This window comes from Pelophylax lessonae (genome assembly GCF_965119305.1).
Source record: "Pelophylax lessonae genome assembly, chromosome: 1".
Taxonomy (NCBI): Eukaryota; Metazoa; Chordata; class Amphibia; order Anura; family Ranidae; genus Pelophylax; species Pelophylax lessonae.
The window spans coordinates 270,826,929-270,840,773 of record NC_138768.1 but is presented as its reverse complement, the minus strand read 5'-3'; the positions used below and the strand labels follow the sequence as shown (position 1 = coordinate 270,840,773).

The following is a 13,845-nucleotide window of genomic DNA, read 5'->3' as shown; positions in this document are numbered from 1 at the left end:
CATCTTTCAGACGGGCAGTCTTTGCTCGCCTAAACAACTCTGTGTTCCACAGCTAACTGCCTTTTCCAGGTGTGTCAGTTAACATACTCTCAGCTGGCTGCTGTGGTTCTTCCAATTAATTGTATTGTAAATATAGAACACAGTAGTGATATAGTGATTGGAGGGACCACAATGGCCAGCCGGGACGCACTATTTGACAAACCTAGAGAGAAGATTCTTCAAAAGAGCGAAGATTTACCACATTGCCATCAGAAAGGTAAGTATAAACTTAAAGCGGAGTTCCACCCTAAATTTACACTTACCTCCATCTTCTCGCTCCGGGTCACCTGAAAAACAAATGGATAATAGCAATTTTTTTTTTTTTTTTTTTTACTTACCTTGTAGAGAAAATATACTTACCTTACTTCCTTCTTCCTCCCCTCGGCGGCCACGGCGATTCGTCACTTCCTGGCTTTTGCAATGATTCCTGGGAGCTGAACGTCATCGCCGGGGCGCGCGCGTCATTCCCTTCTAAACAGCTTCTGGGCATGCCCAGAAGCTTTGGAGGGATGACGCGCGCGCGCGCGCCGGAAGTGACGTCGGGGCCGGTGCAGTGCATCGTTGGACCGAAGAAGAAGGAAGAGGACGGAAGAGGACGCGGAAGAGGATCGGGCTGGCTTCAAGCTGCCCACACCTGAGATGGCAGCGCTGGACAAGACATTTTCAAGGTAATTATTTCTCCCAAAAGGTAAGTGCAACCCGGGACAGTACAGAGGCTATCCATTGTGGAATGTGCTAGCCCTGACTGTCCCGGGGGTATTTTTATTAAAAAATGTATAACCAGGGTGGAACTCCGCTTTAAGGGGAGGTTTTTTAAATATATCTTACTATAGTGACAGGGCAGCATTCTATCAGCTTTTGTTGCTTAATATATATATATATATATATATATATATATATATACACACACATATACATATACATACAGTCCTTGTTTAGCAAATAGATTTTTAACATGAAAAATGAGAACTATGTATTAGCACACCAAAAAGGAGTTTCTTTCAGGCTGGATCTCTTTAAAACAGAGCTACCTGGTAAGGGGGAAGTCGATCCTCTGACTCATGCACTTGTTTGTGTAAATTTCATGATGATTTATCTCTGTGAGCATGCTGTTTACTACGCATGCTAAAAGCAAAATGTCAAAAAAATCCAAAGAGCTCCACCTACCTAATGAATCAAAGGCTAGATACAACTCATTTTTGATGTTTGATAATTTTACCATTTTAAATTTTTTTTTGTAAGTACAGACAAAACTAAATGAAGATAGATATGTACAAAACCACTACACTTTCCCTACTGCCACTGATTAAAAGATGTTTCCCTTCTTTATATTGACAATGGATATGTTAGATATGCTTTATTTTTTCAATGCAGAAGCATGCTATGTGCATCTCTGCTTTGTTACCTGTATGAGGTTGTTGCTGAGACGCACAAGACGCGGAGTCAGTGTGCGTTCCTGCAAACTACAGCTGTCAGATGATAAAGCCAGATCGATCCCCGAGAGTAACTGTGTTGCTGTGGCAACCCATTCCTCCTTAGGTGAGCCAGATGTCGGGCTCATCATGTGTTGGATGGCTTCATTCAGTGCAACCTCTGAACACTCAAAGCATTGTTTGAAATCTGAGAGTTTCAGTAAGGAATCCTAAAAGGAAGAAACAAAAAGGTTGTTGAGTCAAAACAGGTATTTGATTAATTTCCTCTACCGTAACTATTTCTATACAGGTGGATAGGAAGGGTTATTCAGTCAATTAAAAGGCAAGTGATTACTATATAAGGTAACAAGGAAACCATCAAATTTAGGATCTGCCCTGATGATAAATCCAACAAGTCTTCAATAATTATGAATTATATGAATTTTAATATTATGATTATTATAGGTTTTTTTCTCTGCATTAAGGTACAAAACCTTCGGTGATCAGCTTTAGAATCAAATTGAACATTTAGAATCACTTTGAAGTAAACGTAAACACAATTATTAAATCTCATTTCAATAATCATTTTTAAGAAGTTAAAATGCATCTTTCCCAAAATGTCTGCATGTGTCTTCCCTTATGCCAGCACCAGTGGCCAAGTTGTATTTTAAAAAGCCTGGACACCCTGTTTAGCTCTTTTATATCGGCCCAGAACAGAAGAAAGCTTAAATTTTCCATCTTGCAAAGGCCTATAGTGGAAGCTGATATGGCACTTTTTGCTATGTACCAATATTTTTTAGCAGGACAATTATGCCATTTAACTGATTGGCTGTCACCTGTTTCACCTACGGTGGTGGAGTCACATTTAGTACACGTCCTTAAATTGAATAACATGTTAATATCTTTGGAAGCACCAAAGACAATATACCCACTCATAGGCATATTAAAGTCACAAGGCCATGGAGGACTCATATCTAAATCCACTGATGGTGCAATCTAAATGGAAGCAAATCATACCAGATTTAGCAGAGGAGGATTGGGAAAAGGTTTGTAGCTCTCATGTACAGGTTTCTCCAGCCACTAATAACAAGCTGACACAACTATACATGATACACCAGTCTTACCTTACTCCGGTGAGATTTCATGTTATGCATCGCATGCCTACATCTAACTGTACGAGATGTAATCACACAAAGGCTGATTTTGCACATGTAATTTGAGTATGCCCTCTCATAGCACGTTACTGGAAACAGGTGACAGATCTTTTGTCCTCAGTATTATCGTTACCTGTTCCACGTACTCCTAGAATATGCCTCTTGGGTATTCTGGATGTGGAACAGTGGCAGAGGTATTGTAGAGTTCTACTGAAAGAAACGCTGTTTCTGGCTAGGAAAGCCAATGCACTCAAGTGGATTCAATCCAGTCCTCATCTGTTCGTACATGGATAAAGAAGGTAAACCAAACACTGCCATATGATAAAATTTGATTTTTGACTTACCATAAAATCCATTTCTCTAATGTTCATTGACGGACACAGCTCCTGATTCTTCTTAACCATTGGGTTATATTGCCCCCTAAAGGAGTAGGACACTAGGTAGGAAAAAGCTTGGCTACGCCTATGGGCAGTCCCAGGGGTTATACACCCACTCTCAGCTATAGGCACTCAGTTTTGTTACAAGCAGTGTCAGAAGAAAGCCAACTCTACAGAGGGGTGAGTGCTGTTTCGGTCAATGAACATCAGAGAAATGGATTTTACGGTAAGTCAAAAATCCCATTTTCTCTTTCGTTCATTGACACACACAGCTCGTGATTCTTCTTAACCATTAGGACGTCCCAAAGCAGTGGTAAACAAGAGGGGTGGGAAAACATCAGAAAAAAAAAAAAGCAGATGCCAACATAACCACTTTACAAAAAATGTTGTAAAAGTGTGCACCGACGACCAGGTGGCCGCCTTGTAAAACCTGCGTCACTGACCCTTGAAGACGGAAAGCCCAGGAGACACTAAGCACCCTAGTAGAGTGCGCCTAAACAGGGAAAGGAGGAACCTGACCCTTGATGCAATAGGCCTGAATCACCATCTGTCTGATCCATCTGGAAGCGGACAACCCTTTGTGAGGTCCATCCATGAGCGCAAATAGAGTCTGACTTCCTAAAAGACTCAATAATTGCCCGGACCACATCCAAGACATGCAAGGCAATTTCCTTCAGATGTTTAGGGCTGGGGACACAGGGAAGGCAACACAATGTCTTCCTTTAAATAACAGTCAGACCACCTTAGGAAGGAATGACTGACAGAGGCAAAGCACCACCTTATCCTTGTGAAGCACCATAATGTGAACGACAGGATAATTGCCATCACTTCTGACACCCTGCATGCAGAGGTGATAACCCCCAAAGAAGGCCACCTTCTGGGGCAACGTAAGCAGGGAAACCTCCTGAATATTTTAACCACTTCCCGCCCGCCCTATTACAAAATGACGGCGGGAATGTGGTTGTGTTATCCTGACCGGACGTCATATGACGGCGGCAGGATAACACAGCTCTGGGCGCCCCCCGGGGGCGTGCAGAGCGGCGATCGGTGATGCGAGGTGTCAGTCTGACACCCTGCACCTCCGATCTCGGTAAAGAGACTACTGACGTAGCTCTTTACCATGTGATCAGCCGTGTCCAATCACGGCTGGTCACATCGTAAACAGGAACAGCAGTTGATCGGCTTTCCTTAGTTCGTGCCTGACAGACACGAGTAAAGGAGCGCCGATCGGCGGCTCCCCTGACAAGGGGGGGGGGGGTCGGCACTGGTAATCAGATCATTGATTACCAGTGCAGACCCTCGGGGGGGGATGCCACTAGATCCACCAGGGATGCCCACTATGACCCCAGGGATGCCCACTATGACCCCAGGGATGCCCACTATGGCCACCAGGGATGGCAATCAGGGCTCAGGGAGCCCCCCATTGCCCTCCCCATCAGTGATGCCCACCAGTGTCCTCCCTATCAGTGCTGCCCACAAGTGCCCATCATTGCCATCCTTTAGTGTCGCCCACCAGTGCCCATTATTGCCCACCAGTGCCGCCTATCAGTGCCCATCAGTGCCGCCCGTCAGTGCCCATCAGTGCCGCCCATCAGTGCTGATTAGTGCCCACCAGTGCCGTCTATCAGTGCCCATTAGTGCCCGTCAGTGCCACCTATCAGTGCCCGTCAGTGCCACCTATCAGTGTCCATAAATGCCGCCTATCAGTGCCCAGCAGTGCCGCCTATCAGTGCCCACCAATGCTGCATATCTGTGCTACCTATCAGTGCCACATATCAGTGCCGCCTATCAGTGCCACCCCATCAGTGCCACCCCATCAGTGCCACCCCATCAGTGCCACCCCATCAGTGCCTGTCAGTGCAGTCTCATCAGTGCAGGAAAAAACTTATTTATTTACAAAATTGTATAACAAACAAAAAAACTTTTTTTTTTTTTCAAACTTTTCGGTCTTTTTTTATTTGTTCAGCAAAAAGTAAAAATCGCACAGGTGATCAAATACCACCAAAAGAAAGCTCTATTTGTGGGGGGAAAATGACATAAATTTGGTGTAAGTACAGTGTTGCATGACCGCGCAATTGTCATTCAAAATGCAACAGCGCTAAAAGGGGAAAATTGGCCTGGGCAGGAAGGGAGGGAAGTGCCCTGTATTAAAGTGGTTAAAGAGAAGCTTCAGTAGAGCTGAAAAGAAAAACATTAAGATTCCAGGGCGGCAACGGAGCCCGCACTGAAGGAACCAAATGTCGGACAATCAGAGAAAAAGGTAGGCACCAGGGAGTGTGCGGTCAAAGGTCATTGGAAAAAAACCGCCAAAACCCGATACCTGGCCCTTGATGATACTCAAGGCCAATTTTTGTTTAACCCCCCATTGAAGGAAGGTTAGATCCGATCCACCGAGACAGAGCGAGGATGAATCCCAAGAGACTCGCACCATGGAATGTACGTCTTCAACGTACGATGGTAGATCTTCCTAGAAGCAGGCTTTTAACAGTGTAGGAATCCCTGATTCAAACAAACCTCCACCCTTAAATACCTGGCGTTCAAGATTCAAGCTGTTAAAGGATGGAAGTTTGGTCCTTGGGACCGCAGATCCTCCCTGAGAGGAAGTCCCTAAGGAGCATCGGCGACCAGCCATACCAGATCGGCATACCAAGACTGGCGAACCCAGTCTGGAGCCACTAGAATGACCAGAATCCCTTCTGCTTGAATCCTGCACTGGAGTCGTGGCAGAAGTTTGAGAGGGCTGGAACAAATCAGTAAGCCCACCTTAGAATGCTGGCTACTTACCGAGCAGCCAAGACACTTCTTGTGTCCCCTTGGTGATTGAAATAGACCACGGCCTATGTCAATTACGGAATTCAAAATTAATTTGTCCCGGACACCCCTGAAGACAATTGTCCATTGAGCCAGACAAATTCTGATCGCTCGGAGTTCCAGTACACTAATCGGCAGTCTGGGCTCTGCTCTGCTTTATACAGTTGTATTCAAAATTATTCAACCCCCCAATGCTGTAAAGGGTTTTAGGGAATTTAGTGTATATTTGTAATTGTATTCAGAATGAAATCCTACAAGGACTTCTTAAAGAACCATATGCAACTAAAATGACATCAATTGGTTTTGTAATACAGTAGTAAATGTTTCTTTTGTGAATTCTTCATTGACAAAATTATTCAACCCCTTAAAGACTACCACTCTGAAGAACAGAGGTTCACTGAAGTGTTTTCAATCAGGTATTGAAAACACCTGTGGATGTCAGGGAGCAGCAATAAAGCCTAATAAGCACCAATTAGGCAGCTTTAAAATGACTGTGATACTCAGCTCCTTCTAGACATTTACTGGTGTGGTTACAAACATGGTGAAGTCAAGAGAATGGTCCAGGAAGACAAGAGAAGAGGTGATTACTCTTCACAGGAAGGGCAATGGCTATAAGAAGATTGCAAAGATGTTAAACATACCAAGAGACACCATAGGAAGCTTCATTCGCAAATTCAAGGCAAAGGGCACTGTTTAAACGCTACCTGGTCGTGGCAGAATGAAGATGCTGACTTCGACTGCTGTGCGCTACCTGAAGCGTAGAGTGGAGAAAAGTCCTCGTGTGACTGCTGAGGAACTGAGAAAAGATTTTTCAGATGTGGGTACTGAAGTTTCTGCTCAGACAATACGGCGCACACTGCGTAATGAAGGCCTCCATGCCAGAACTCCCAGGCGCACCCCCTTGCTGTCTCCAAAGAATAAGAAGAGTCAACTGCAGTATGCCAAAAGTCATGTGGACAAACCACAGAAGTTTTGGGATAGTGTTCTGTGGACTGATGAAACAAAATTAGAACTGTTTGGGCCCATGGATCAACGCTATGTTTGGAGGAGGAAGAACAAGGCCTATGAAGAAAAGAACACCTTGCCTACTGTGAAGCATGGCGGGGGGTCAATCATGCTTTGGGGCTGTTTTGCTTCTGCAGGTACAGGGAAGCTTCAGCGTGTGCAAGGTACCATGAATTCTCTTCAGTACCAGGAGATATTGGATGACAATGTGATGCAGTCCATCACAAACCTGAGGCTTGGGAGACGTTGGACCTTTCAACAGGACAATGATCCCAAGCATACCTCCAAGTCCACTAGAGCATGGTTGCAGATTAAAGGCTGGAACATTTTGGAGTGGCCATCACAGTCACCAGACTTAAATCCGATTGAGAACCTCTGGTGGGACTTAAAGAAAGCAGTTGCAGTGCACAAGCCTAAGAATGTGACTGAACTGGAGGCTTTTGCCCATGACGAATGGGCGAAGATACCCGTAGATCGCTGCAAGACACTTGTGTCAAGCTATGCTTCACATTTAAAAGCTGTTATAACTGTAAAAGGATGTTGTACTAAGTACTAAGATTGAATGTCACTTGGGGGTTGAATAAAACTGATAATGATGTGAGCACAGAAAAGACATTTGTGGTTATTTCATTATAAATGTTATGTTATATTTGTCTGACCTGCACGTGCCTCTTTGATTTGATTGTAAGCAGGATGACTGAATGATCAAAATCAATGTCAAACTGGCCAAAACAATCAATTTCAGTGGGGGTTGAATAATTTTGAATACAACTGTATCTTTTATGTTGTGATCCAAGCAAGCTGCATAATGTGCACATATATTTTAAAATAACTTGATACATGTCAGTTTAACTGTTTTTTATTGCTATGGTGCTCATGTTGAGCATTTTGTCGAATTTAAAACTGTAATGCACATTCGTTAATAAAAAGTGTTACAATGCATCTTTAATTTAAGTATTACCTAGTGATTAGGGATGAGCTACAGGTTCAGGTTTCATGGTGTGGGTGTCTATTTACTTTATTAATTTTTGGGGGAATGAGTAACAAGGGGTACTAATGTATTCTGTACTAATATCCCTGGGAAATTGCATGTCTGGGGGCCTTTTAGTTTCTGATAAGTTCTCCCCACCCTCAAACGCCCACATCCTCTTGGGGATAAGGCCCTTGTCCCTGTAAATGGGGACAAGGTGTCTTGAAAGAGGGGGAGGTGAGGCTTTTGCTGCCCAACTTTGCAATGTAGCAAAGTAGCAATGGTATAGTTCAGAAGGGAAGGGGGCACACAACCACTGCCCACCCTTTCCTGGCCACCAAGGATTCCTGGATAAGGGTCTAGATTGAATCATAAGAGCAACCCCCCCAGTTTTATTTTTAAAATTGTGAACTGTTTAAATGTGAACTGGTATAGGGTTCCCCCTATATTTACCCTTATCCAGGCACTCAGCCAAGGTAGGTGGCCAGGAAAGAGAAACTGAAAGGAAACGGTTGGGTCAGCAAGCATGTGGCCCCTTTCCCCTCATGAACCCTGCCAGACCACTTCCCTTTAAAAGCAAATATCTACATCCCATTGCAAGGCAGCTTGTCCCAATGTTGAGGAAACAAGGGCCTTATCGTCACATCAGCCATCATCAAAGCAGTCCATAGATAAGTCATTTCTTTTTCGTTCAACCAGCAGGTTGAACAAAAAAAAGATTGCTCAATTCCCCCATTCACACACACATGAATAGCAGCTCAGCAGGCCGCTCACCACCGTCAGAATACACTGATCAGCACTGCAGCACAGATCAAGCGTGGAAAACCCAACAGTGTGGTTGCACAGAATTGGATCAGTAGATCAACTTCTGTACAACCAAAGTGCCCATACATGGATTGAAATTCAGGTGGACCCCGCTGAACCGTCCCAAATTGGATCTATGTGTGGCCGGCTTTAGAAAGGTAAGTTTAACACACTATGCTGCAGTATCCAAATGGGACAGCATAGTGTGCTTTTTGGTGAAGGTGAACTAACACTTTATCCATCAGTAATGAAATCCTAAAAAGTTGAAAACACTATCAACCCATTTGGTAGTATGCTTGTAAGTGGGGGATCCCTGTAGCTTCTACAGTATGCAGAGACCACTTAGCAATAAATTTCCTTGCAAAGGGAAAAAGTTCCACCACTAATTAGGGTCGCAGGTGGTCGAATGTGACCAAGCCACTCTAGGTGGGCAGTGGAACAGGACAAGAGATTAGATGAACCACAAGATGTTTCAGTAGCAGAAAAAACAGTGGGATGGTGCAAGAAAAAGCACAGAGCAACACTCCGCCAATCTAAAGACATCAACTCTCAAATCGCTCAGTCCTACTGGTTACCACGGTAAAACCAGCGGCTGGCAGGCAAAAAATAAATAAAAATGAAAATGCGCAACTGCACAGCAGTGAGGTAGCTCCCTCTGCTTCAGACTGACTAGCTTTACTCACTAGGGGAATCCTAAAAGACCGGGTCACACCAGAGACCATGGTTCTAAATCTGGAGAGTGCTCTGCTAACTAACAACAGTACACAAAGGTCTAGGAAGCGCCACAATACAGACCCCAGTGCCCAAAGGACATACTCCAGGCTAGCCCAGCAATCTTCCAGTCCAGTAGGACCCATGTACAGCCGCCAAAGCTGTTGCTGAGGATACACCGATCTAAATAGCTGCTATGTGCTGACTAGCTCAAGCAGCATTTTTGAAGCCTTGACTAAAGTTGCTGAAGAAATAAATATCTACGTGTACGAAGTATCTTAACCACTTCCTAACCTGGTCATAGTAATATGACGCCGGCAGGAAGTGTCCCTCGATCCGGGCAGGCGTCATATGACGTCCGCCCAGATCAGCTGCTCTCCAGCCCCCCCGGGGCGCGCAGCGCGGCGATAGGGGATGCGGCGATCGGGGATGGAGAGTGTCACTCTGACACAGTCCATTCCTGATCAGGGTAAAGAGCCGATGAAATGAAATGTCACAGAATGTCAACCGAGAACACGGTAACTAGCTGTCACCGTGTTCTCCTCCTCACACACTGATCCTATGTGAGGAGGAGATTGCGGTAACAGCTAGTTACCGATTACAGTACACCCCAAAACACACTGATTGCCCCCCCCCCCAATAAAGAGGACCTGTCACTAGCCCATCAAAATACCCAAGTACCTGTCACTAGCCCATCAAAGTACCCAAGTACCTGTCACCAGCCCATCAGGTACTCTGATGGGCTGGTGACAGGTACTCGGGTACTCTGATGACAGGTACTCGGGTAATTTGAGTACCTGTCATTGGAGTACCTGAGTACCTGTCATTGGAGTACCCAAGTACCTGTCATCAGAGTACCCGAGTACCTGTCATCAGAGTACCCGAGTACCTGTCATCAGAGTACCCGAGTACCTGTCATCAGAGTACCCGAGTACCTGTCACCAGAGTACCCGTGATCAGAGTAGCCGAGTACCTGTCACCAGCCCATCAGAGTACCCGAGTATCTCTCTGTATCCCATCCGAGACCCAAGTACCTGTCTCCAGCCCAGAGTACCCGAGTACCTCTCTGCAGCCCATCAGAGTACCCAAGTACCTCTCTGCAGCCCATCAGAGTAACCGAGTAACTGTCTCCAGCCCTTTAGAGTACCTATCTGCAGCCCATCAGAATACCTTAGTACCTGTCTCCAGCCCATCAGGGTATCTGAATACCTATCTGCAGCCCAATAGAGTACCTGGGTACCTGTCTTCTGCCCATCAAAGTACCTGAGTACCTGTCTCCAGCCCATCAGAGTATCCGAATACCACTCTGCAGCCCATCATAGTACCCGAGTACCTCTCTGTAGCAGTGTTAATTTCGTCAACGAAAACGTTTTCGTCACCGCTTTCGTCACCGGCATTTTTCAACTGACGAAAACAAGACGCAAAGTATAGCACATTTTCGTCAAATGACGACAACGATGACGAAACTAAAATCCGTTTTCGTCAAGGAACGAAAACTAAAAGAGAATGTGAGGCAGGGAAGTTTACCCAACTTCCGGTTTTCACTGAGTTCCGCCTGTCTGGCGTGGCGTGCCCCGTGACGTCCGACGTCTATAAGAGAGTCGACTTGAGACCAGTCACCTGACCTGAGACCTCATCACCAGACAGAGCACTGCAGCACTACAGCCAGAGCCAGGCCCGACTCATCATCATCACACGGCAGACGACCAGGCAGTGGAGGCGCGGCACCCACCACCACCACCACATCCTCCAGAGCAGAGAGAGCACCCACTGTGAGTTGCAACAGCCAGCTATTACTGCCTCCCCTGAGTCCCGACTCACGGGTCCCCTCAGAGCTCAGACAACCGCCATGTGTGCCGCCGCCACGTGCGTGTGGCGTGCATAGGCTGCTGAGGCCCGCCCGGCCCATCCTGTTCAACTTCTAGTTACTAGTTAGAGACCACCACCCTTAAACCTGAGACCCGAACCCCCATCAAGATCCAGCAGTGTTTAGACCACCATCCAGCAGACCAGCACTCACTGCAGCAGCATTTCAGGCCTCCTCTGACCTGACCAACATCCCTTACACTGAGACCACCATCCAGCACTGTGTGCATTATCCAATGTTGCCCAGGAAGGGCAAAAGGTTGTAAATCCCCGATATAGGATATGTCACACACACACAAACAATGTCAATAAAGTGTTTATGGTCTCTGCTCCTTACAAAGAAGAAAAGCTATAATTAGTCACCTGCATAAGTAGCAGCTGGGCAGGCCGTTCAGGAGGCGAAGTCATAAAGTCAAGGTGTTTAGACCGGCTGTACCCACTCATACACAATGTAGGGCACACTAGTCGAACCACTGAAGAGTAGTCCCCTATTTCATGTAATCGTTGGATCTCCTCCAGTGACTGGCATCTCTCCAGAGACTTTAGACTATTCTCAATCTAGAGAAAGAAACACATCTGTGAAAAACTAGACAACTGTAGCATCACATTTATAATTTTCAAATTAAATGAAAAGCTTAACCAGCACAACAAAATTCATAGAGCAACTGCTTAATACACACACAGATGTATTTAGTAGTCGGCAAAGGTGTTTTATTATGCTTATAACATTAACATATCCAAAAAACGGATGAAAAACCACAAAGCTCGCCAGAAAACGGGCCTACAACACGCACGTGTATAGATGTGAACCTAGCCTTAGAATCTTTGCATGATCTCTCTAGACTTGTCAGAAATTGAGAGGTTTTCTAAGTTGAGGATCTGGACATACCATTCTGTAGATGGCAATTCCGACTCCATCAGATTATATTTGTTACGATTTTGGTGTAAGCTACAGAGTGGTATAATAAGGTGTTTGAAGAGGGTTTTCATAGTAAAGGTTTCTTAATATAAAATGTTAATAAAGGTTTAATACTGCTTTTTTAAATATTACATTTTTGGATTTTTTTTGTTCCGAACATGTTTCGCAACATTGAATGTAATTTTTGTTTATATTTTAAAATTTTTATTTCATTCATATTTGTATTTATTTTTTCTACATAGATTTTTTATACATTTTTTTTTAAATTTTCTTTCAGGTTCAAGACTAGGATATTTGACTATTATTATTTGTAGAACAGTCTGTTGCTTATTTAACCAATTCAAGATTTACCCGCCTTCCATGACCAGGCCATTTTTTGCAATACTGCGTTACTTTAACATATAATTGCGCGACCGTCCAATGCTGTACACAAAAAAAATCAATGCTCTTTTTATTCCACAAATAGAGCTTTCTTTTGGTGGTATTTGATCACCTCTGCTGTTCTTATTTTTTGTGCTATAAACAAAAAAAGGCCGACAATTTTGAGAAAAAAAAAAAACAATATTTCTTACTTACTGCTATAAAAGACACCCAATAAATTTTTTAAAAAAAATCAAATTTCTTCACCAATTTAGGCTAATATGTATTCTGCTATATATTTTTGGTAAAAAAAAAAAAAAAATCCCAATAAGCATATATTGTTTAGTTTGGCAAAAGTTATAGCGTCTATAAACGATGGGATATATTTATAGAATTGTTTCTATATATATATATATATATATATTTTTTTTTTTTTTTTTTTTTTTTTTTAGTAATGGCGGCGATCAGCGACATTGCGGCAGAGAAATCAGACACTGACACTTTTTTGGGGACCAGTGACATGAATACAGTGATCGGTGCTAACAAATATGCACTGTCACTGTATGACACTGGCAGGGAAGGGGTTAACATCAGGGGCGATCAAAGGGTTAAATGTGTCCCTAGGTAGTGATTTCTAACTGTGTGGGTGCTGCTTTAACTGTGGGAAGACAGAGATCTGTGTTCCTGCTTAGCAGAAACACAGGATCTCTGTCTTCCATTGTCACACAACCGTTCTGCCTCTCTTGAGAACGATCGGCGGGTCCAATCACAGCGGGAGCTGGTCACTGGCGGCACGCGTGCGTGTGTGCCACAGACCCGGAAGAGCAAAATCACGCACAGGTACATGATTTCGTGCCGGGGACCATTCCCCGCAGTATATATATACGTGGGGCTGTCGGCAATTGGTAAAGTTATACAAGGATATGGTTGTATCGTAATTTCGAACACATGCTTGTAGGCTTAGCAACCACAGGGTTAATGTTATGGGGTGTGAACGGAACACTCTCTCCTCCCATTCCGCCTACCTCTGCCCCTCCCCCAACTCCTGCTTCTTATGCTTACTTAAAGTGGTTGTAAAACTCAGACATGAGATCTGAACAAAGCACATATTTCTATAGTGTTTACTTGCCTCTCTCCAGAGCACTACGTGCCATTTCTCTCTGCTGTCCAATTCCTCTGTTAACTTCACAAGTCACTTCTAACACCTTTTCCTAACACCAAGAGCTAAAAACGTCACAGGGGAGGGAGCTCCAGCAGATTGACAGCCTCAGCTCTGTTCTTGTGTGCTGTGGGAAGGGGGTGTGTCCCTTCCCTCCAATCAATTCTAATAACTCTTGTACAGGGTGTAACTGCAGCTCTCCGCCCCCTGACCAGTGAAAAATCCTTTTCCTCTCTGAGCTTTACAAAGACAAATGGC

At 44.5% G+C, this 13,845-nt stretch overlaps 1 protein-coding gene across 1 annotated transcript in view; it reads right to left on the bottom strand.

Annotated features, from left to right (window-relative positions):
• CABIN1 (calcineurin binding protein 1) overlaps window positions 1-13,845 on the bottom strand; it is a gene marked incomplete at its 5' end in the record, with an annotated part of 455,669 nt that overhangs the window by 346,340 nt on the left and 95,484 nt on the right. The window contains 2 exons of the mRNA XM_082243930.1: window positions 1,445-1,681; window positions 11,513-11,707. Of these exons, the coding sequence (XP_082100056.1) occupies window positions 1,445-1,681; window positions 11,513-11,707 (432 nt within the window). The remainder of the gene's footprint in view (window positions 1-1,444; window positions 1,682-11,512; window positions 11,708-13,845) is intronic.